Genomic DNA, 25,283 nt, shown 5'->3' with positions numbered 1-25,283 from the left:
TCATATTCTTTTTCTGTATAAAGTTAAATCTTTTTTTTTTCCTGATAAAATGGTTGCCTTCAGGTACAGAGAATAATGAAACATCATATGCTAAAAAAACTTGGAATTCCATATACATTGCCGGCCAAAAGAAATGTTTGTGGAAGGGAACAAGTGACAACTTTGCAGTCACTTTAAACAACCATCAGTTAGTTTCATAGTTTTCATTCTCGCCCACAAATACTAAACGATCACCATCTCTGATCAGTTGTATATCGTCAATATCAGCACCGTCTTTGCTCAAAACTTTAGCAGGGAAGATCCCGTACTTGTTCGCTCCAATTTCAAGTAATTCTTGGAAGGTATGTGGAAGTAGTACAAGCTTTCCTGCATGATCTCCTTTCTGAGGGCAGCTCACAGTAACTCTAGCAGCATAAATTCTACTAGCGGCTGCTGCACTGGTAGCATTATCTACTGACAAAAGTGAGCTGCCCTCTCCAGTTTGTGCTGCTGACATAATCCCAAATAGAGAATTATAGAAATTATTAGTCCTACGTCTGGGACGAGATCTTTCCCACAAGCCATCGGGTGCTGAAAATGAGACGTCCTGGTTAACAGGCAAGATATTTGGCTCGCTTTTAAATCTTCCCAAGAAACGAACACCATGGCGCTCCTCAGGGATCATGACAGCAGATTCAGCCTCACTCACTCTGTAAGAATCAAAAAGTTCCTTGATGTCCTCGTGCCCTTGCTGCTCGGCTAGGTCCCTTGCCGTCCAACCATTTTCATCTCCTAACTCGATATTAGCACCTTGGTCCAAGAGAAATTTGACTATTTCGATGTTGCCTTCACAAACAGCAACATGGAGAGCAGTGCAACAATTGTTTTTTGGTTTGGTGACGTCCCCCCCAAAACTAACGATTTCCTTGAGCAATTCCAAATTATTTTGTTCGGCAGCTGTGCAAGAAAATAGACCAACATCACCGGTAGTTAATTTAGCACCATTGTCAGACAATAGCTTAACAACTGCTTCATGCCTGCCCAACATGGCCTCCCAAAGTGGTACACTTCCTTCGGAATCTGCATGTAAAAATATTACGTGGATTCAGCAAAGCAATCACTCCACCAGAAGCAAAGGCCCCCAAAAAAAGAATAAAAAAATAAAACAAAATAAAATAAACTGACAAAGAGGATATCTGAAATTTGTCCTCATGGAGTTTGTAGGGTCAAGTAATACAATTTCCAGCTAGTATATTATATTTTTGTACATTGGCCACAAGCTGATAGTAATGTTAATGCACTATATAATCTGGCAAGATGACTGATGGCAGATGAATATTTTTAATCACAAGTTGACTTCATAAAGTCAACTAACGAAAAAAATTAAATGGGAAACAAAAAAAACTTCTCGACTGATTACTCTGTCCACAAGTCAGGTAGTGGACTAATCACATAATAAAGAAACTGGAAATTCAAGAATTATTTATCTGAAGAGTATAAATGTGCATTAAAAAGTACGGGGCCACCAAGACCAGATCCAGATCCCATGGACATGCAATCTTCAATCACTGGCAATTATCTGATCACGATAAGCAGATAAGAAGTGAAAGGTCAACGGGGAATTCTATGGACATTCCCACCACTTATTTATTAAATAATCCTTGCCAATTATAGTAAAATATAACCAGAAAGGGAGAAAGGATGGATGGATAAATTAGTTCAAGAAAGAGCAAGAGGGCAGTTGTTTGGCAAGATGACACTGTCAAGAAATTGTCAAGGAAATAAACAAATGAAGATGGATTAAACAAACAGAGGTAAAGTGATAAAAAAGCACTCTGATGAAGTTCCTGAAAAAGGTCAATTATATGATGGATGCAAGAGGAAGTCAGCTGTTTCTTAGTCGAAACTAGCAATAGTAATGCCCTGTCAACTTGTATGACTCACTGCTTTCTCAGCTATCATGTATGTCAAGATGATAATAATTTTGCGTGATCACTGAAAGTCGGTTATCGAATAAAGCATAAAGAAATAGAAACATGCAATGTGAAGTCAAGTTGCATGTTTAGTCAAGTGGCAACATGATTAGAGCTTATTTAATGTACATCTAGCTCTTGCAACAGGTGGTGGTGACCATGTAGAGGTCAGAATTTGCTCTCACGAATTTAGAGAATAAGCAAAAGTATGTGTGAAAAAGGATAACACCATGTAGCATTGGAAGAAATATTGGCATAAACTAGAATTTACCTCTGCTGTTGGCATCGGCCCCAAAATCCAGCAATAGGAGCACGCAATTAGCGCTTCCTTTTGATGCTGCTATATGCTGAAAAAAATAGACCAAGAAAAGAATTCGGAATTTGTTCTAAAGGTTCGCGTGTTTACTACTAATGTTGCTTAATATAAACTGAGATATACGAACCAGAGCTGTTCTTCCGTTATTATCAGATTCATTTGGGTCCAAACCCCTCTTCAACAAATGATGCAATAGCAAGTCGTCTCCTCTAAGTGCTGCAAAGCATAGAGATAGAGGTAGGTCCATTCTTCCCCGAGCAAGCATGTTCTCCGTCTCCAACAGAACTCCCTCCATTATTGGGTCCTTTAATTCTTTCAAATGCTGTGATAATGAAAATTAATGTATTAGCAAACTCAAATAACCACAGATACGTGTATTAAGCTGAGGGACAATTGAAAATACAGGACAATTTTGTAGGTATGCAGACCTGCAGAAGATTATTCATGATTATTGTTCCATCTCCAACATTGGCCTGAACAATGTTAAAAAATGTGGTACGATTCAGTCGTAATAGTTGGCTTAATCTTTTCGTTCGCACTGTGAAGAGTTGAGGTCTATAACAAAGTACACCAATCTCGCCACAAAGCTCACCCGTTTTGGCTTCTCCAACAACCTGCAATTAATCGTTGTAGTTCTACTCAGGCTTTTGATAGAAAACATCATTGTCACCAATTTGAATAAAACTTGCCTGTTCAACTCCATTTTTCAGTACCAACAAATCCTGCAAAGCAATTTATACATCATGAGATCGGCATACGTAAAGTAGGCTTAAGAAGCTATTCAAAAGTGTAGCATAACCATACAATTCAAATAATAGTAGGGCCAGAAGTGAGAGAATTGATTTAAGGGTTTTAGGTCAACTTTACCACTGTTCCCGAAACAAGAATATAAAAGTCTGTTGGTGCTTCATTCTGTAAGATAACGTCCTCTTTGGGAGGGAAGTACTCAGCCTTCATCTCAGAGACCTTCACAATAGAATGAAATATGAGATATGACAATGACATAAGCTTCTGAATGAGAAAATGGAAGAAAAATCAAATAGCTAAAGGAAGTTACCAGCTGGAAGAGTAAATCATTTGACACTCCGCGAAACAAGTATACCTTATCTACTAGAGAGTAGAAAAGGAAATGGGAAATACTTGATCGTATAGCTTTTGGAAGTGAATCAAGAGTCTCTTGCTGTTGCAGCCCCTCTGAGTTAGTTCGAAACTTCAAGCACAAATGTGAAAGCATCTGGTCTTGAAGGCGAGCAGGCAATTGATTCCTCTGGGCAAAACTTGAAGCAGCTTGTATGGTATCTCTCTATTGTTGGATGCCATGTGGGAGGACATAGACCAAATCAATTAATTGAGGCATATAGAAGCAAACAAGAAAACATTCAACTCACTTGAGCTCAATGTATTATAGTAGTAAAAGTTACTCACAAATTGCCGGGTCTTACTAGTCCCGTGGACAACCAAGTTTGTCATATTTCCTATCAGATATGCTGTCAGCCCCAAGTTAAAGAGCATGTAGAAAATGTCAAATATCATCTCCCTTGTATTTTCAGCATGTAAATCTCCATAGCCAACGGTTGTGAGAGTAGTGATGGACCAGTACATTGAAGTAACATATCGAATCCATAGGCTCTTCTCCTTGAAATTAGTTATAGCTGCTCCAATCCATGTCTTATCTGGATCTGGATAATGAGCAGCAAGTAGATAATTGAAGCAACCAGCACAATGAACAGCAAAAAGAGTTACCTACATCACGAAAACAAGATGGTTCAGTAAAATGCTGAACCATATTTGCGCAAAAGTTTTCAAATGGTGAGAAATTAACTTACGCAAATGAGCTTCACACACCTAACCCAAAAGTAGTTGAAATGCCTATCTTTCTCCAATCTGCTTTTAATAAAGACAAATATCGGAGTATACCAGAAGAAAACACATTATCCCTCTAAGCTTGAGTAATCATAAAATATTCCACGTAAAAAAAATTCAAATATTTTTTACCGGGCAAATAAGGCACTAACTCTTCTAAGACGCCAAAGACGGAGCATATTGAACAATCCATAAGTCTGTAAAGGTTTGGGGGAGATCTTCCGAGCAAGTTCAGAAGGGATTGTCGATATGACATCAAATGCCAACCAAGAACTCGCATACTTCCAAGCAATCTGCTTCCGGTCATCAACAAGAAGATACGTCGTCTTATCCAGGTAAGCTACAAAGAATGTAAGGATGATGTCGATGGCAAAAAATCCATTAACAACATTGTCTGTGATGGCGAGAGGTCTAGCAGGTTTATCAAGGAAGCCAAATTCAAATGGAGACACCCAAGCAGTGTAAATGACTAGCACAACCAGATAGTTCTGCCATACTCTGCAATATTCAATTCAACCTGAGGTGATTTTGGCAAAAGACACTAATTTCTTGTAGCATAATAACACAAATGAATTCAGAACAAAGACAGACTACATGCATTCTCCAATCAGGCCAAGTCAAATGTCTCAAAAGAAGCTTAACCCTCCATTTGGATCTAGAATTTGGTGAATGACAAACAAAAAATGAGAATCCATTGATACTTAACTTCACATAGTATTTTCTTTTTCACAAAGTAAATATGAATTTCAATATCTAATAAATTTATTTGAGTATAAAAAACACATACATTAGCATATAAACAAATAAAAGATAATCTAGATTTGTGCAATTGCAACATTTCCTCGATTCTCTTTGAATCCAAATCCAAGTCCGTAGCATTTTCTCTTATTGGATCCAGTGTCCAAAATGAGCCTGAATATCAGCTCCAGTTTTGTGCTGACAGTTACAAGCGCCTTTAGATCAAAATTAGTTTGGCCCTCCTAACTTTTCCACAGGAAGACCTGGCAACTCATACACAGTGAATTTAAAGAATTCATTTTTAATGTCTTTCTGCAATAGAATATAGAAGTCCCCCACCTTTTAAGGTTCTTCAAGAAAAGTCTTCCTCAAATGAGCACTTTATCAGAGCAATATTTGAATGAAAAGAATCCATAACCAGAGTACAAAGTGATTCAAACATGGTGCCAAATTAGAAGGAACTATGTTCCCTACCAACCATGTGAAAAGTGGCACAGGCCTAATTCCTTTCTTTGTGATTATCAAGAAAGATTTGAAAACGAGGTTGTTCAACTCCCAAAAGGGCAGCCCAAAAATGGAATTGAAAGTCAATAGAGAACCAGAGTACTTGAATCAACATAGATATGCACTCCTTTTGACCACAAATGTTTGTAGTAATCAAGTTTTCTTTGCCCACAGAAAAACAGTTATACCAAAAAAGTAAACATTTGCACGACAGTAAACCATTTCAACAAATAAAAGGTGGACAGCAAAGTGTCTGAACATCCAATTATGGAGATTTCCTGTGTTATTTTCCTGGTAGATTCATTACACCCACAATGAATTGGGTTGAAAAAAAGTGACTTTAAGAGTAAAAAGAGCCGACCACTGCCCAAAGTAGTTGAACTTTAAGCATAGTCAGCAATAACATTGAATCAAGAAAGAAACTAAAAAGCTGGACGCAATGGACAGAAAAGCCAAAAAAATAAAGAATGATCACTGAGATCACACAACAATTCTTATCACCTGAAAAACACATCATGCAGGAGTAGCATCATCAAACATTTCCCATCAAAAACCAAGAATCCGAAATTCATCAGGAAAAACCCACAACACTACCACAAAAAATTATGCTTACATGAACATGCAGAAAGAGCACACACTTTCAAGTACACAACTAAGCAAACAAACAAAAAAGGGTTCTTGAAAACGACAAAAATATAAACCTGTAACGGCGATCATAAGGTGAAACGATGAAAGAACGGAGCTTGACTCTGCGGTTACTCCTCGCGCCAAGAGAAGGAAGAATCCCAGTTGAAAAGCTGTAATGGCTGCCTTCTCTAGACAACTGCTCAATCTCACGTGCTTCAGCGCCGGCGCCGCACATCGACACCCTGAGCAGCCGCCCTCCGCCATTACCATACGCATCCCCCATTGTTTTCTTCTCTATGAATCAATCTTGGAGGAGTATTACTCCCTATATATATAGGCAATAATGGCTTCTTGCAGGGACAGATATATAGGAGGAAAATATTTTAGTGATGAAGTTTGGGTTTCTGTGTCCCCACACACTTCACATCCTACAAAAGTCTTTCTTTGACGCCGCTCACACCTCCTCCCATTCTATATATACCATTTAAATGGCACCCAATTACCCAAAAATACAAAAACTATTAAATGGAAAGTTTTTCTCTTGGAAAATTACTATAATTTTTTCTTAAAATAAATCTATTTATTAATTTAATTCTAAAAAAAATCCCATTATTTCTTTTCTATTTGGGCAAAATTATCTTCTACTTTTCAGAGTTTTCTTATTCATTAGTACTTATATTTGGAAAATTATGATTTTGGTACCTATATTTAATTGTATACGTAGTTTCAGTCGTATTCGTTTGTTTGGAAGAAGAGTTATAAATTTTTATTAAATCTTATTTCTTTGGTGAAATTAATTAAACAAATTAAAATTACCTCCATTAATGTAATTTATTTTTCAAGATTTTAAGAGAATATTTTCCTTTAGGTATCTAAATTAAATTAGGTATCTTTCTCATGATCATTTTTTATTAATAAAATTAAAATTTCAGAGAAAAATATTAGGAAAAAAATTATTAGTAATAGACATAATTTTAATTTTTTAAACTGAACTAATTAATAAAAAGATTAATAATCTAAAAGTTCAAAAATTAAATATTTGTAAAATTTTACTATGAATAAATGAATACAATTGGAAGAACACAATATTTTTTAAATTTAAATATTGATTAATAGGAAAACTCATCATGCGAATTGGAAAAATTAATATTTTTTTGGAATAAAAAGTTGATAAAATGAATTTTTAAATTAAAAAGGTTTTGGTAGGTCTTTTTAGATATTAAAATTGGCTTCTTGTAATTTCTCCTTTATTTTTTTTTTTTAGGATACTTTTCTACCATTTTTTCAAAACAAATAGGTGAAATTTTTAGTTAGCCCTTCAATTTTATTTTTCTCTCACTTTAGTCCCCATCTCTCAATTTCAACATTTATAATATGATATCTTTTAAATATATCTTGCTATTATCCTAACTAATGTACGCACGCGTCCCATATCGATTGTAGAAGAGGAGTTTAAATAGCTTATAATCCTCAACATCTCTTCTCTCTGATGAAGCGTCTTTTCAAAATAAATTATCATGAGACTTATACAAAGCCAATACGATAATATCTTTCAACGGGATTCAATTGAACCGCAGCCACATTACTAACTATTAATGATTCAAAAAATTTAAATCAAAGTGGATGAAATATTCCACTAATAAAGGGTACAATTAGAAAAATATATCCTTCTAAAATAACTTATAACAAGTAACTTATGATTCCGGGTTCTATTTACCTTGGAAGCTGGGCAATTTTTTGAAATCCATGTCTTCTTTCAATGTCATTAGGGGCTATCATACAACATGATGATTTATTAAAAATGGACAAAAATAAATATAAGGGATAATTAATTAAAAAAAATTTAAAAGTGTAGGTAAATTTTAATATAATGTGGTATATCATATTTGTACGTCACAGTCAATCATTTATTAGGATTTAATTTAATTCAAATAAATTTATTAACTATATTTTACTCTTTAGTTTATCATTCAAATTTTTTCTAATAGAAAGTGATTGAACATAAATACGAGGGACCATCGTTACAATTAAATAAAAGTTAAATGCATTTTACTTCTCTTAAGTATACTAAACTCTCGTATTTATCCCTAAATTAGTAAACGTAACACTTATCTCTTGATTTAATTATTAGATAAAAATACCCCTATGCATCCGATATATATTTATTTGTTCCTAATATATCGTAAGTTTTAGGCATATTGAATTAGCATCAATATGTTAATTTTTCAGCTAGAACCAAAAATATTCTTAATTAAAAAGAGTAATTAATAATTAATTGAACAATATAAATCAAATTAAAGTAGTAAATTAGTATAATATATACACAACAAATATTGATCATAGATATTTTTTGAAAAACTTATAAGTTCTTAAAATTAGATATATTTTTTTGATCTTATATGTTTTTTAAAAAAAATTAATTTTTTTGATATTTTTCAAGACATTTTATACCAGAATACATAATGCTCTGCACACATAATTAATACAAGTGTCCATTTATATATAGTGTTAATAAAATATGAGTATTTGTGTGAAAGGTTCAACGTTTGCTATTTTGGGAATTAGGTCGGCAAAGCTTATGTCCCTATACTTATTGCACTGTTAGTATTTATATTCTATATTAATATAAAAAAATATTTATAAACGGTAATCTTACATCAATGTTTTTGTTATATGGATAATGTTGTTGAGTTTTTTTTTTATATTTATTTTTTAAATGTCATGTGTTGGTTGATATATTTTATTTTTATTTATAATATATTTAAAATAAAAAATTATTTATTATATACACGCAAGAACGACGCTACGACGATCCTTTAACATATCGTTTGTGACACCATTGTACCAATTTTGTTTTATTATGTCTTTAATGCCCTTGTGTTGATTTTTTTTTTCTTTTGTTCTATCGCTTTTTTATTTTTTTTAAATGTAATGTGCTGATTTATATAGTTTATATTTATTTATAATATGTTCAAAGTATGAAAAATTATTTATTATATACACATTGATATGGAGTGGCACGATCGCTAAGTGTGTATATATATATATGTGTATATATCAATTATCATTCTATGCTTATTTATTTATCATGATATGCCAAGAATGGGTACTCCTCAAGGCGTTTACTTGGAATATCATATTATACAATTCCATTATTGTCCACAACAATCTTCAATTCCCATTGACTCATCTTCCCAATTATTTAAATTTCTTGGAAGAAATCAATTCCATCTTATAAAATAGGTTATTACATAATTATATTAATATTTTAATAAATTAAACAATATATTAATTTGAATAATATATCGACATAGCATAGAATTATAAAATAAATTAAATTAAAATTAGATAAATACATATATGTTTGATCAGACTAAAAATTCACGATTTTAAGCTTGTTTAGGAGAAAAACTAAAACAAATTGAAGCTAATAAAAAAATGTACATGATCATTTAATATTGGAGATATGCCAAATTATTTAAGAGGGAAGAAAATTAAATTAAAGAAAAATGAGATGAAGATAATTTATAATATACCATAGATTTATTTCATGTCAAGGGATTAATTCAACATGTCTATGTTTGTAGCATTGCAAAATCATTTAATTTCTCCATCATAGCAACCTTCATCACAAGAACAGAACTATCACCATATCACGTCCTTCTCAAATTTTGTTTTGTTAATGTACCTCATTTTTCCCTCTTCGTTTAAATTTTCCGTCAAAGAACTGCTATGCTCTTACTTCATATATATTATTTTTTATTTTAATCACTGTTAAATTATTTGGAAAGTATAAAAGCTGTAGGATTTAATCAATTTATCTCATTCGTTATATCTTAGTTATATAAATGATTAGAGACCTAGATTTAACAAATTTTATATTTTTTATTATATATTTTTAAAAATTATACAAAAAATAAAATTAATCCCCCTCCCCTGCGTACCCCTCGAAAACCCTCCGACGCTCGACTGCCCACCCCTCCCTCTATGCTGCCCAACACAGAAGGGGGAAATGCCCACAAATTTAGGGGCGTCTGTTAGGGATAAAAAAGATAAGAAAGAAGTCAAATGAATTAGATTTGAGGCATTGACGATACACACTTTCGTTATCGTAATTAAATTGAAGATGTTGATACTTAAGGAGATATGATTCGTTATAAATTATTTTGGATTTATTATTCTCACAATGTGGGAGACAAAATATATCCATATTTTATTTACAAGTTATTTTCATCAGCGACGTCGCCATCACCACCCTAGTCTGGGCGATTGCTGTAGATATGGTCGATACTTCAGCGGCGACCGCTTTAGTGAAGTGTCACCGTGACCGTCGTTGCCCAATTTTTAAAATATATTAAGAAAATAGTTTATTTTTTTTCAATTTTAAAATAATTAAAGTATAAATTTCTATTTTAAATACATATAACAGTAATTTAAATTAAAATACTACGCATAGTAAATAATAATTTATTAAAATATATTTAAATTGAAAAAGTAAATTTAAATTAATTAATAATATATAATTGATTAATATTTATATATAGATACTTAAATTCGAAAGTGAATTTTAGTATATTAATTTTTGCATTGTGATTTTAATTTAATTTTAAAATTTTTAAAAATTACATACTTTTCTCGTTTTTTAATATCTAAGTAAATATATTTAAGAATAAAATTATTTATTTTTTAGAGAAAAAAATGCAAAAAAAAAAGAAACTAAAAACAAGCTTAAAAATTAAAATAAGTGAATTTTGGACATTATCTCTTAGATAGACAACATTGGGGCATTTTAATTTAAAAAAAAAAAAAAGGGGCAAAAAGGTCCTAGCATACAAAAAATACTGCAACATCGCGCTAAGGGCGTGTGCACACGTCTACCATCTGTTAAGGTTTTCGTGCAAGATTTTTCAAATCAATAGATATTTTTAGTCTATTTTTAAAATACATGAAAGCTATTTTGTGAAACTAAAGGAAGATATAATTACATAGTTTTTTTCTAAAATTTTTATCATAATTATATATATTTTTTTCTTTATTGAAAAATTAGAACCCTCCTCCCAACTGAAAAATAATTATGTAGCCCTTAAATAGTAAAGTAAAAGTTACAACTTTGGCCTTGTTGATTTTTTATTAATAGAGAGGTATAGTAAATAATCACAGGGCATATTAGTTCATAAAAATATTTTTTAAAATCCTAAATATATATTAAATTATAATTCATAACCTAAAAGAGTATTTTAATAAGTTTTTACTAAAAAAATTGGATGAAAACTTAATCAAGGCTACTGGAATTGGCATGTTGTTAGGCGAAAGTTAAAAGTAATGAGGTATTTGTAATTTTTCAAACAATAAGAAAGTATTTATAATTATGTTAAACATTAGGGCAGGTGCTTGTAATAAACCCTAAAGAATAGATTATAAATTATAATTTTAAAATATTTTTATGGACTAATATACCCTATATTCACACACCCTCGTATATTTTTTTTTTTCTTTTACATATTTCAAGTATCCCTTTCTTATAAAAAGATTCAACAAGGGTAAAATCATAACTCTCGTATCACTGTCTTAATGGCTATATAATAATTTTTCGTGTGACAACGATATTTATAATTTTTCAAAAAATAAGAGATAAATAAAGGGCATTTCTGATTATGCCAAATTTCATAAAAGATAGCTGTAATTTACCCAATACAATTATCAAATAAGGTAAATTATATTCACACCTCATGAGATTAGGTTCAATTGCACAAAAGTTTCTTATCTTTTGAAAAATTATAAATACATTAAAATTATAATTGTAATTACAAATAAATCATCTATCCGATGATAAAATTTTACAAAAATATCCTTTAAGGTATATTACACTAACAACCTATTAGGGGGAATACTTATAATTTCACAAAATACATGAATGTGTATATAATTAGCCTAATATTAAAGGATATCAATATAATTTACGCAATCAAATAAGAGAAGTTTGAAACGGATGAATTCACAATCCATTCTATACATACCAACAGTGCTGACAAATTTAACACAAACTCGATTGATTAATAGTAATAATGGATAAATTACATCGAGATTTCTTAATATTAGGTTTAATTATATAAATATATTAAAAAAATTATAAATTATAGGTACACTCCTTAACGGGGTATCGATGTACTTGTGAGGTAATTGAATAAAGTTTCGACATTTAATGGGGGGTGTACTTATAATTTTAATTACAACTTTAAAATGTATTTATAATTTTATAAAAAGCAGGGGGTGTTTTATGTAATTAGACCTATTTTTAAAGGGTGTCAATATAATTTTATCCCTTGTTACAGATCTTGTAATTTTTAAATATGTCAAAATTGAATGGGTAAATTACATCGGTGCCTTGGAAGTTAGGTCCAAATACCTTTACCTTTTGCAAAATTATAAGACACCCCCATCAGGTTGTAGCTGTGATCACATGCACACCCCCTATTTAAGGGCAAAATTTTACAAATACAACCCCTGAGTTAAATTGGGAGTTTTTATGATTCTATAGACGACAATAGTATTTGTATAATTAGACCCAACCTCAGTGAGTGTGATATAACCCCAAATTAAATCGAACTTGAAATTTATCGAGTAAATTACACCGCCACCGCCATCGAGATTACGTAATTCCACGAACACTCTCTACCCTTTACAAAATTACAAGTACACCCTTTATTCATTGGCGAAATTTTATACAAATGCATGAAGAATATTACACTAGCACCCTTCAAAATTTACAAAAGACATAAAATATTTGTTTAATTGAAGATGTAATTAACACTTTTGTCAAGTAATGTGATTATTTGCAAGCCCATACAACCCTTTCCAATAAGATTACTTGAAGTTGCGAATGAAGCCTAACTCAGCTGGCGAAATTAAGATTTTATGATTTTAGAGGTCATGGGTTTTACACCCGTCATGTGTGTGGGACATTGTTTACTGCATAGTAGAAGTGGGTGTCTACTGTAATAGTATGCGTTGTTGAGCAGAATATGATTATTGTAATAGTTTTATTATATATTGATATCGATAGAAATGATTGTAATTATAATTAATTTATTTCAATTAATAATATTTGATCGCTCTTATATAAAAAAAATAAAAATAAGACGACTTGAAGTTGAAAATATATAATTACTCAAAAATTTTAATGTTTTTTGTTAACTAGAAAAGCTCGAATTAAGTAATATATGATGATCCAATTTTGTCCGTGCTGTCCCAAAAATCTAGGTTGGCAGACTAAAAACAAAAGGGGGAAATCTGATTGTAGAATGTTCACACACAGGCACGCTGTATCTAAAGATTGTTTGGCCCATGGAGCTCGCAAAGGTCATGTTTGGACATCCACCTTAATTGATTCATGAACCCATATTTAGCTAATTAATCTTAATTCATTTTACGAGTTGTTGAATACATTAATTACTTTTTCTATTAAGCTGTAAATAAATTTATTACATTAACTAAAGAAATTAAATTTACTAAGTTAACTTGTCTCAATTATAAGGTTTGATGATGCTCCAAAATAGGGGTGGGCGTTCGGGTCCCAACCCAATCCAATCGAGTTTGGGTTTCTTTTTTGAATTTTTTTCTTAAAAATTTGGGTATCAGGTTACTCAATACTCGAATTAAAAAGATCAAATTGGGGTACCCAAAAGGATTATGTATTTTTTTCTGTTGTCTACCTATTTAGGTTTAACCCTAGGGTTTTGGTCTCCTCCTCCTTCTTCTCTCTTCCTCCCTCTTCTCTCTTGTTTTTCTTCTCCAAAATCTCATCAAGTTCCCAAGCCAACAATACTAAGTCAAAACATACAACCCAACAAAAATACCTCCTCTTTCTCTCAAACCCTAAAATTTTAAAATGTCACAAGAAGATGATAGAATTAGAATACCAAATAAAAAAGTTAGTATTATTTTTTTTTTCTTTTGTTGTTTAGTTAATTGTATATTGAAATTTCTTATTTATTGTACACTAAAAATAAGTATATTAAAAAAATTGAATGATGAAAATTAAAATTGTGTATTCAAAGAAATTGAAAAAAAAAATCAAAAAGTAACAAAACAGAGGCTGTTTGATAATATTTGTTTTTGTAGAAGTTGTTTCAGCTTCTATTTTGTACAGTTTTAAGTTAATTTTTCAACTGCTCTTTTTTTATATTATTTTAATTTGTAACATTAACTCAAAATCAATGATACTTTTTTTTTAAAAAAGAAAAAAGAAAGTTTTGGGTACCCGACTGTCAGATATCCGACAAAAATCAGGTTTTTAGCTACTCAAAAGTTCGGACTCGACCTGAACTACCAGAATTTCCAAAACCCGACCCAACCCGACGCCCACTCGTAGTCCAAAACTTTTCACTAGACAGAAGTATTGAATTCGAGTCCCACGTATATGTGTTGGTTTGCTTACATAGTAATTTGTAATATACTCGAACCCGTAATCTAATCTATTTTTCATAGGGACAAGATTTCACCATTGTTGCTTTGTTCGTTATGAAATTGCCGATCTATCCAACTCCAGTCTTATGCATATATGTATCAATCTATTTATACAATAGTCTGCAGTTTATTATTAATGCTAGGATAATAACACCGTCCTCCCTTGAGATTTTGTATTCTTACACATATATCCTATGTAGTTGGAGACTTACATTCGGTACTTCTCACGTTTGTCTTCATCTCATAAATAGATTTATTCATTAGTTAAAATTTATAAAATTTGTTGATATTAGCAAAAAAGTATTGAAAGAAAATTCATATTATTAATTGACTTATTATTGACTTATTGCAAGTCAAACAAAATCTTTTCTTACCAAACTAACCTTATTAGGGGTGAAGATGTATCTCTTTACATACATTAGTATGTAATGATTTATAAGGGTAGTTTGATTTTAAAAAAAAAATATTTGACCTGCAATAAGTTAGTAATAAGTCAATTAGTTGTAAATGTGGATTCCAATTCAACTTGCTAATATTAGCAATTTCACGAATTTTGACTAACTGGTGGATTTATTTATTGGACAAAAATAAATGTTAGAAATATTAGATATAATTTTTTAAATTATAAAAAGTGTACAAATAATTATATCAAATTTCAGGAGAGAATCTTATAATGATCCCTTAATATTTTTCTTGTTTGTTTTAAAATCATTAATGTAGCTAATAGAATTTGAATGTCGTCTTATATTATAATGTAATTTATTATTTTAAAAAAAATAAAATATTCAGACTTTTTTCGGCTCAGGAAAAGCATGTGATAAGGTGCTGTTCGTTGATGAATGGAGGGATTCACGTGAAACTGACAAAGAAGCCTAATAATGATTATGGTTACTTCTCCATTATCTTCCCGTGGCAATTTAATTCGTAATTTCATTTTGACTTCCAAACAGCCCCCAGTGGAGATTCTTTTTTTATATAATATTAATACAATATTAAGTAATCGATGAGGTATGTCATTTACCGAGCGGTTATTTTTTATTTTTCTTAAATATTCACCTGACTAATTCTTATTCATAAACCCTCGTTCAAATTGTACGTGAAGTAAAATTTTCACTAAAATTAAGTTGGATTGAATCAAACCAATCACAGAATAAGTGAAGTATATTTATTTTGTGGTTAATCACTATCTATGAAATGTATACCAACCATACGGTAAGTGTATTGCACTTGTCATATGATTGATTCAGTTTCGATCGAACCGAATCCGGACTAAAATTTTCCGTATGTTGAAAGACTATTTGATGAGGAATCACACTTATATTTTTAGAAATAACAAATTAGATAAAAAAGTCTAATATCCGCGTGCACTATCTCTTTAGGTCGGCTAAAACTTGACCTAAGAGTACACTCGATCTCCATAATCGCTCGGTCAAAGACAAATTAATAATTTATGATGAATCATACAATTCGATCATTACTGATAAACAATTACGAGGATCCTCCTGCCGCTTGCTTTTAATTTTTACTTTTTCTTTTTTAGAATCCAAAAATAGACTTAATTTATTTGAAGTTATAAGTTTAAAAATACTTAAATTGCTTTCTTGAACGTGCATGGTTTATTCCCTCTCCGCTTTTATAGTACATGTGGCGTGCGTTCAAGAGAGTAAGATTGATCCACTCCACGACGGTCTGAGTAAAAAATTACAGTCAATATATATATTTTTCAAAATTGTCCAACAATTATTAGCTGATGTTTCCGCGTATAAAATTAAAATATTAGCCACAGCTAAAAATCATGACAGTTATATTGGTTATAGCTAAAATTATAACAAACATTGGCTAATTGTGGTCAAAACGTGAGTTTTTGAATTAATTTTGTTTTATCGTGGTGGATATTAGCACTTGTGATTTATAAATACTAGTCGTTCTTGCATGCATATAATAAATAATTTTTTACACTTTAAAATATATTATAAATAAAAGTAAATTATGTACATTAATACATTACATTAAAAAAAAGAAATAAAGAAAGAAAAGAAAACTAAATTGTCAGTTAATGTAAAATTTGAAAAGTTCAATAAGTTGTTTATCTTATCAATTGAGGGGCATTTTAGGCTTCTGAAAAAATTGGTGCAGTGATATCATCAATAACCGTTTATGAATATAAAGGGTCTTTCTTTTTTAGACTAATTGTTGTGGCACGCCTCCTGCATGCATATAATAAATAATATTTCGCTCTTTAAAATATATTATATAAGAGTAAAATATAAATATATTACATTTAAAAAAAAGAAAATAAAAGAAAATTAATTTATTACTTAATATAGAATTTAAAAATGTGAATAAGTTAGTTATATTATTAGTTGAATGGCATTTTTGGCTTTACAAAAAATTGGTGCGACAATATTATTAACCATCATTTGTGAGTGTGGAGTGTTTTTTTTTTATATATATATAATATAAATATATATAGATTAGTATACTTATATATATATTTATTTATTTTGTGCACCCTACATTTGGGCTATTTAAGGCACATCATTTATTAGAGGTTTGTTTGAAATAATTTTAATTCAAATTTATCTTTTTTCAATTTGTTCTTTAGATTTATGATATAGAGTTTATTCTTGCAGATAATTAATTTGATGATCTAACACTAATAAAAGTTACAGTTTCTAATATTTTAAATGTTTTAATTGCTACAATATTGATATTATTCCTATACTCGGAAAAAAATACGAACTAAACCGCATTGTGATTAATTAGTAAGAAAGTAAATTTATTTTTTACAGGACGACATGTAAATGAGTAGGCTATAAGCCTTTGGGCTCGTCGAAATTTAGGATCCAACCCGTCAAGAATTCTTGAACTCAGTGTCTCATCTGTTTTAGATCTCGGACTAAATGGGTTTAATCCCATAAATTTAATTTAAAATATTAAAAAAGCTAATATTTTTTTGAAAATAATATTACTATAACTTTATAAATAAGAACCGATAATATAATTGAAAGATTATATTTCGTATACAAATTTATATGTGTATATTTAGGCTCTACAAGTATAAAAAATATTAAAAAATATATATTACCTATATGTTCATTAAAATAACAAACTATTTTATATATAAATAAAATCTACGCATATTTTTTAATAAATATATGTGAAATATATCAAATATAAAATATTGAAATGGCTGGATTCGGGTTTAAAACACCAACCCGATCCGAAACTATGTAATAGCTTCAAAGTCCGCCCCAGGCTCGGGTCCGGGTTTCAATCCGCGGGAGTCCGGCCCAGTAAAGAATTAAGCCCAAGTCCAATACAAAATGAGTTGTCAAAGGGAAAAGGGAAAAGAGAAAGGAAAGAAAGATGAGGTAGAAGACCCAGCAACTGAACTAACTGTCAGCAGCACGTTTGCTCTCTTCCTCTCGACAAACAAACAACATTCCTTCCATTGAACTCCAATTCATCACTTACCTTCTGTAATAGCTATATATCAACTACCCTTCTCCTCAGATTCCATTTCTCAAATGAGAGTGAGAGGGAGAGGGCAACAACTTCACATCACCTCACCGATTCTTCAAAACTTGGGTTTCTGAAATCAGGGATATTTTCATTTCTTGAAAGCCTTCTGAAATTGTCCCGAGAAGCAAGAATCCTCAAAGGGGTTCTATTTTGTTGTGTTTCTTGACGAACCCAGATCGTTAAATCTTGAATCCTGGAATGGTGTCTGATTCCGTATCCATTTTGAGTCCAAACGACGATAACAAGCCGATGCCGATCTCAACAAAGGAAGACGATGATCATCCCGATGCTGCTCTTCTGCCCTTAAGCACAGATTCTTCTTCCTTGGACTCCCATCCAAAACCAGCTACGACCACGGTTATATTCCTTTCTCTCGTTATCTCCACTTGCGTTGCTCTCTCTGCAGCCATTGCTTTCGGCTTTCTGTTCTTCAAAGCTTCAAGTTCGGCAAGTGAGGTGTCTAGGCCGCTCAAGAAGCTCAAAAGTCCTGTCGTCTTGTTGATTTCGTTGGATGGATTCAGGTTTGGGTATCAATTCAAGACGGATACCCCGAATATCAATAGACTGATCAAGAATGGGACTGAAGCTGAATTGGGCTTGATTCCAGTGTTTCCAACGCTGACTTTTCCGAATCATTATTCCATTGTCACTGGTTTGTACCCTGCTTATCATGGAATAGTAAATAATTATTTCATCGATCCTGAAACTGGTGATTTGTTCACTATGGCTAGTCATCAGCCCAAGTGGTGGCTCGGTGAGCCGCTGTGGGAGACTGTGGTGAACAATGGCTTAAATGCTTCGACGTACTTTTGGCCTGGTTCGGAGGTGAAAAAGGGTTCTTGGAATTGTCCTAAGGGATATTGTATGTTATATAATAGTTCGGTTCCTTTCGAAGACAGAGTTGATGCCATTTTGAAGTACTTTGATTTGCCTAGTAGTGAGATTCCTGCCTTTATGACATTGTATTTTGAGGACCCTGATCATCAGGGTCACAAGGTTGGGCCTGATGATCCTCAGATCACCGAAGCTGTTGCTGGAGTGGATAAGATGCTCGGGAGGTTGATTAGTGGTTTGGAAGAAAGAGGGATTTTTGAGGATGTGAATATCATTTTGGTGGGTGATCATGGGATGGTCAGTACGTGTGACCGAAAGTTGATATTCTTAGATGACTTAGCAGACTGGATTCAGATACCAAAGGAATGGGTTTACTCCTACAGCCCATTGCTTGCAATTCGTCCACCACCTGGTTATTCAGCAGAAAAAGTTGTGGCTAAGATGAATTTGGGGCTAAAGTCGGGGAATGTGGTTAATGGTGAGTATTTGAGTGTTTATCTCAAGGAGGAGCTCCTTAGCAGACTGCATTATTCTGCTAGTGATCGAATTCCACCTATTATAGGATTGGTCGACGAAGGATTTAAAGTGGAGCAGACTAGATCGAAAAGGCAAGAATGTGGAGGAGCGCACGGATACGACAATGCATTTTTCTCAATGAGGACCATTTTTGTTGCTCATGGACCTCGATTTGCTAGGGGCCGGAAAATCCCATCATTTGAGAATGTTCAGATATATAACTTGGTGACAACCATCTTGAACATTCATGGAGCTCCAAATAATGGGACGGATTCATTTCCAGAGAGTATTCTTTTGCCCGAACATTGAAACTCATTTTCTTTTAAATGAAGTGGTATTTCAGATTCCGAACTGAACCAGGCGTTGACTGATGGTATTGTGCAAAGATGAATTTCCTTGATGCCTGATAGGTTCGGATAGGTAGGATGGGGTTTTGCAGAGAGGTAAATGCAACTAATAATATGACTTGACACAGTTAACAAGTTAAGCTTATGAAACCAGATGGATATTGTTATCACTAGTTTGCCGTCTGTCAAATGTTGTCTGTTCTATGTGCTACCTGTATAACATCAACTTACCATCACAGAGTTTGTGACCCACCCTTTCAGTGGAGCTGGTGAAGTGCCAACGGCCAACGATAACTGAGCATCATCCCACTAGCAGTTCTCACGTCTAACATTATTCTGTTGTTCCTTCTACATGCTCGGCTGTTGCTAATCTCATTTGTGGCCCTCAGCATTGTAGCTTATGCCTGAATCTGACTGCATTCAAGCTGCACTTGTTGTAATCTAATAATACTCAGGCAGTTTCGTCCTTGCGGAACTAAGGCGTAGCACTGAAAAGAGATCCAAGGCCTTATTGTGACTGATGTGTTCCAGTCATTGCTGACTGAGAACCTTGTTTTTGTGATTGAAATGCATTGGTTAGTTGCAGCCAAAATTAGTCATTTTATCAGTTTACTGCTGAATTTTTTTTATTTTATGTTTTCGTCGTTAAGCTGCTTAAATTTAAGTTGATTTAAGCCAAAAGCTATACTTCCTACCGACTTCCGCAGCTTCTTGATGAATTGTAAATAGTAAATTGTTTATTTAAATCTCCAATTCTTTTTTTTTTTTCACTTTTAACTTTTATTTTCAAATATTCTCAATTTTTATACCTGCATAATTTATAACTATTTTTATAATTTATTTTGATCATAAAAGCTGAAGCCTCAAACACCCATTTAGATTACGTTCCTTACCCAAGTGATTATTTCTAGTGTTGGTGGAAACTTGAACCATACTTGCTTCCCTCCTCATGTCACATTGCATGATCGAAACTAACCGAGTCTGGGATAGTTTTATACTCGTTCTGGCTGTTATTATAATCTCTTTGGTCATTTTTTTTAAACGGCACAATAATTACACTACAAATATATTATACTTATTATATAATTGATTCAAATTTAATCAAACTCGATCACCGTAAAAATTTCCTTGACCCTTGGTGCTTTATTAATAGTACATAGAAGAACTTCACGATACTTATATCAACATATCGTTGATTTTACCAGTTCGTCTTGAAATATTGCATCCCATTGGCATATATGTACGTGTGCGGTTGAACTATATTTGGATAAAAAAGAATCCTAATTCTATTCTATCAACACAAGCAAAAATTATTAAACAAATAACAGGAAATTATAGTCACTTTTTTAAATTTGACATTATTACAAATACTTTTAGTTATTTCAAAATTTACAAATAACTCTTTCAAACAAGAAATAATTATACAGCTTTAGATAGAGAAATGAACATAAATACTTTATCGAAATTGAACTTTTCAAAAAGTAACAATAAACATATGCAGAAATATTAAAAAATTTGAGGGTGTGCAGTAAATTAATCATAGGGCATGTTAGTTCACAAAAATACTTAATTATATATAAAAATATAATTGGTAATTTAAAAAAGATATTTTGATCAATTCACCACAAGTGATTTATTATTAATTTCTTGCAGGTCAAATAAATTTTTTAGGACCAAATTATCCTTACATATCTTCACACGTAAATATATGTGAAGAGGTACATCTTCATCATTATAAGGGTAGTTTAGTCAGAAAATTTAATTTGACCTGCAATAAGTCAGTAATAAATCAATCAAGGTAAATATAAAATTTTAACCAATTTTTTTGTTAATATTAACAAATTTAGTAAGTTTTAACTAACAGAAGATATACCACAATTAAAAAATACTAGATATAATTTTTTCAAACAATAAAAAATTTACATATACTTACGTCAAATTTCAATATATATATATAATTATACATTTTTCAAAAAAATTACCAAATATTTCGTAGTAATTATAAAATCTCAAACATCTTATGTAATATTTTACAAAGTTTATTAACTCACCAAACCTCTTGCTCTTGGTATTTTGACATATGAATTTTGGGTTCATTGAAATTTCCATTGGGTTTGGTTGGTTTGATTTAGCGAATCAACGCTTCCGGGATTTTCGTTCACACATTTTCATTCCAACTCTCCTCTGCTTGCTCTCAGTGTCTATCCCGACTCTACCACTACACACACTAAGTGTGTGACTGTCTGAGAGACCAACGACATTCTCCCTACTCGTCTTTTGGTTTTTTGCGTTTGTTTTCCATTTACGTAAACTGTCTACCATCCCATGAAACGGAAATATCTTTTCTGAAGAAGCTCAATTTGTAGAACACACAGGCACAAGAAGAGGTTGAAGAAGAAATCAAACGAATTCTTCACAAGACCTGTGTGTGTGTGTGAAAATGGCTGATGTGATCAAATTATCTTGTAATTCTCTGAGGTTTTCTTCTTCATTGTTAATATCTTTCACTTCGTCTGTCAATTCTTGTCAACGGGCTTTTCCCCCAACTCAAGTAGAATTGCTTAGGAGGGTAGATGTTGTTTCTTCTTTTGGTTCTGATTCTGTTTCTTCAATTGCCTTCAAACGCCACAAGCAATTGGCGTCTTTCAAGGTAAAGATTCCAACTTTCCTGAATTTCAATAGATTATTCGACCTGGGCCTGGATTTGATTTGATAACCAGTGTTTCCTGTAAAGCTTTTCATTCTTGTGCCGTTTTTCTGTCATGTACTTCAGAACTTGAATTTGAGTTTGTATGAAAAAGTTGGACTATTGGTGCACAAGGTGTATTAAGTTTCAAATGATTGTAGTAAATCATTTTTTACTTGATCTAATTCTGAAACACAATTTACATTATTAAACAATCGGGCAGAAAGTTCTATTAGTAATTTAACAAAAAATGCACTCTATTTGCTGAAATTATCATCAAAATTTGGTTAGAATGAAAACTTTGAAAAGTAGAATGCTATGCAAGGGTATTTGCTTGCATACACAACATAATTCTGGTTCAATAGGCCTTCCCTTCAAGTATTTGGAAAGGGGAGTTTTCTGTTTCACTAATAGAAGAGGGTAATTGTTATGTCAGTAAAATTAAGAAGGGGGGTCTGTGCAATTGTCATTTTTAAGCGGAAATGGCTTTAATTATTCACTTTAATGCTCTAGATCTGGTGTGGAACTTACAGTTGGATTCTGGTAGGACTTGGGTGGTCCTAGTCGTATCTAGGTTTCTTATGATGCTGAATCATGAAAGATGTCTCTGATACGAGATTGCCACAAATTAACTAAACTTGGCTTTGCCTGTTTTCTTGAAGTGTTTTAGATCATTCACCCTGGTGACCTTTTCTTTCATTTTCTTTCAGTCCAGATGACTCGTATGGGTTGTATCATGTATGACTAGTTCTCTGCTACCATGATCGTTCAGAACTCAATGAGCCATTGACTATGGTTGTGCTGAGGGTTGTTTTCGAGCATGTTCTTTATACATTTAAGTGGGTTTTATTAGGCTGAATTAAGTTTTGCATTCCATTACAAGAATCAACAGTTTTGTGTTGCTTCCTGGATCCTCTTAGACTACCGGAGAACTAAGTTTCCCTTTGGATTATTCTTATTAATTGGTATGTTTATGCCAAGTCGTTTTCAGCTGTATCATATTTGATTATGCTACAACAGCGTGTGTAAGGTCATTTGAGTAATTCGTGTGGGCATGTACTATCTATGTAAGTGTTCTTGTCATGAGATTTGAGGAACTATTCAGTCTTATGAAGTCTTTATAATCTGGTAATAATCATGTTCTTGAAAAACATAGGTGAGTTTGAGTGTCCTATTGAGTTTATAGTTTCTGAATTCTCAAATGCTAGATCTGGTTACATCTTTCCTCGAGTTAATGATGTCTATTTTAGTGGTGATACGTATCAGGTACATGCAACTTTCACTGAAAGTGAGCAGCCCAAGTGGTGGGAAAGAAATGCAGGCCCAAACATGATTGATATTCACTCCACACAAGAATTTTTGAACGCCTTGAGTGAGGCTAAAGATAGGCTAGTTATTGTCGAGTTCTATGGAACATGGTGTGCTTCTTGCCGAGCATTATTTCCCAAGGTAGTCTTTACTTTCCCCGATGTTTATTCTACTACGTAATATCATTACCTTGGGCTAGAATACGCATTTGAAAGGTAATTTTCCATAGAGGTTACATTGATTTTGCCATGCTTAAAAATCAGATACTGGTTTCAAATTAATGTAAGTGACAGTGTGCTCCATTATCAGCTTTGCAGAACAGCAGAGGAACATCCTGAAATCTTGTTCTTGAAAGTCAATTTCGACGAAAACAAGCCCATGAGCAAGAACTTGAACGTCAAGGTTCTTCCATATTTCCACTTCTACCGTGGAGCAGACGGATTGCTGGAGTCCTTTTCTTGTTCCCTTGCCAAAGTAAGTAACTTACCTTCTCCTTCACTTTTTTCCTGCAGTCAGCTCCCACCCGTTGAACGTTTTCAATATTACACCTGTGGTTCAAGAATTTGAAGTTGAGATTACATTTGGCATTTCACATTTGTGTTATTCTTCAAAGACTTGACTTCTTATTGTCGAAAAACTTCTGGCAGTTTCAGAAAATTAAAGACGCCATCGAACTACACAACTCGGATCGCTGCAGCCTTGGTCCCCCTAAAGGCGTCGGCGATCTAAACCTCGACAATCCCTCCCCTCCAAGGAAGGCAGCAGAATCATCTCCAACATAGTTGTTCTTAATTATATACAAGCAATTGGTCGTACGTAGAGTTGCATATCCGTTCCTCTTGAGGAATCCACTGTAGCTTGTAGCATTCTACGTGCAGTTAGCTTTGTGTAATAGCAGTTTTTTTCTGGTTGAAGAAGGGATCATCTCTGCTGCATCCTTTGTATAGGCTTGTAGCTATTCTTTTTACATGTTATTCGTTGAATGGTATTGATTTCAACAAGTAACTTGAATGTTGCCTGTGTTAAACGTCCATTCCAATTTTTTGATTTTAAATTAGTATCTTATCTTGTATTTTATTTTACGGATATTACACCACTCTCCCTTGAGGTTTATGGTAAGTATACGTAAATTCAATGCAGTTTGAAAAATTATATTTAGAAATTCTTACGTTTGTTTTCGTCGGGCTAATAGATTTCTCTATCAGTTAAAATTTATCGAATTGGTTAATATTAGTTAAAAAGTTGAATGAAAATCCTTATGTACCCTATTTGACATGTTGCTGATTTATTGCAAATCAAACAAAATTTTTCTGACCGAACTACTATTAAAAGGGTGAAAATATTTTTTTCATATGCATTAGCGTGTGAATTTCGATAAGGGTAATTTGGTCAGAAAAAAATTATTTGACTAATAATAAATTAATTGATGATAAATATAAATTTTCATTCAATTTTTTCGTTAACATCAAAAAATTTCGTGAATTTTGCTATAACTAATATCTTATCCTTGTTAGCAGAATGGACAACTAATTGCAATACTGCAACCATAATTGATTAATATTTACTATATTATTAATTTTAATCACGATAAGTAGATATAA

General features: G+C 32.3%; 3 protein-coding genes across 6 annotated transcripts; 2 read left to right on the top strand and 1 right to left on the bottom strand.

Moving 5' to 3' along the window:
* On the bottom strand, window positions 45-6,424 carry LOC105161845 (potassium channel AKT1-like). 2 transcript variants are annotated; one of them, XM_011079671.2, is made up of 11 exons: window positions 6,075-6,424; window positions 4,264-4,629; window positions 4,095-4,152; window positions 3,694-4,011; window positions 3,326-3,571; window positions 3,136-3,234; window positions 2,958-2,990; window positions 2,697-2,882; window positions 2,396-2,590; window positions 2,224-2,299; window positions 45-1,059 (listed from the first exon to the last, which is right to left on the bottom strand). In XM_011079671.2, the coding sequence occupies exons 1-11, from the start codon at window positions 6,281-6,283 to the stop codon at window positions 185-187; spliced, it is 2,661 nt and encodes an 886-aa protein (XP_011077973.1). In that variant the 5' UTR covers window positions 6,284-6,424; the 3' UTR covers window positions 45-184. The 2 variants fall into 2 exon arrangements, with proteins under 2 accessions (XP_011077973.1, XP_020549591.1); XM_020693932.1 differs by having other exon boundaries at window positions 4,264-4,471; window positions 6,075-6,261.
* Window positions 17,827-20,268, top strand: LOC105161844 (ectonucleotide pyrophosphatase/phosphodiesterase family member 3-like). The gene has a single exon (XM_011079670.2). It carries the CDS (start codon window positions 18,190-18,192, stop codon window positions 19,648-19,650), a length of 1,461 nt encoding a protein of 486 aa, XP_011077972.1. The 5' UTR covers window positions 17,827-18,189; the 3' UTR covers window positions 19,651-20,268.
* Window positions 21,799-24,709, top strand: LOC105161842 (thioredoxin-like 2, chloroplastic). 3 transcript variants are annotated; one of them, XM_011079667.2, is made up of 4 exons: window positions 21,799-22,338; window positions 23,641-23,823; window positions 23,992-24,156; window positions 24,330-24,709. In XM_011079667.2, exons 1-4 carry the CDS (start codon window positions 22,129-22,131, stop codon window positions 24,462-24,464), a joined length of 693 nt encoding a protein of 230 aa, XP_011077969.1. In that variant the 5' UTR covers window positions 21,799-22,128; the 3' UTR covers window positions 24,465-24,709. The 3 variants fall into 3 exon arrangements, with proteins under 3 accessions (XP_011077969.1, XP_011077970.1, XP_020549383.1); XM_011079668.2 differs by having other exon boundaries at window positions 21,801-22,338; window positions 23,625-23,823; XM_020693724.1 differs by having other exon boundaries at window positions 22,212-22,338; window positions 23,085-23,823.

Source organism: Sesamum indicum, linkage group LG5 (genome assembly GCF_000512975.1).
Source record: "Sesamum indicum cultivar Zhongzhi No. 13 linkage group LG5, S_indicum_v1.0, whole genome shotgun sequence".
In the NCBI taxonomy this organism is placed as follows: Eukaryota; Viridiplantae; Streptophyta; class Magnoliopsida; order Lamiales; family Pedaliaceae; genus Sesamum; species Sesamum indicum.
This window is presented reverse-complemented; position numbering and strand designations above follow the sequence as displayed.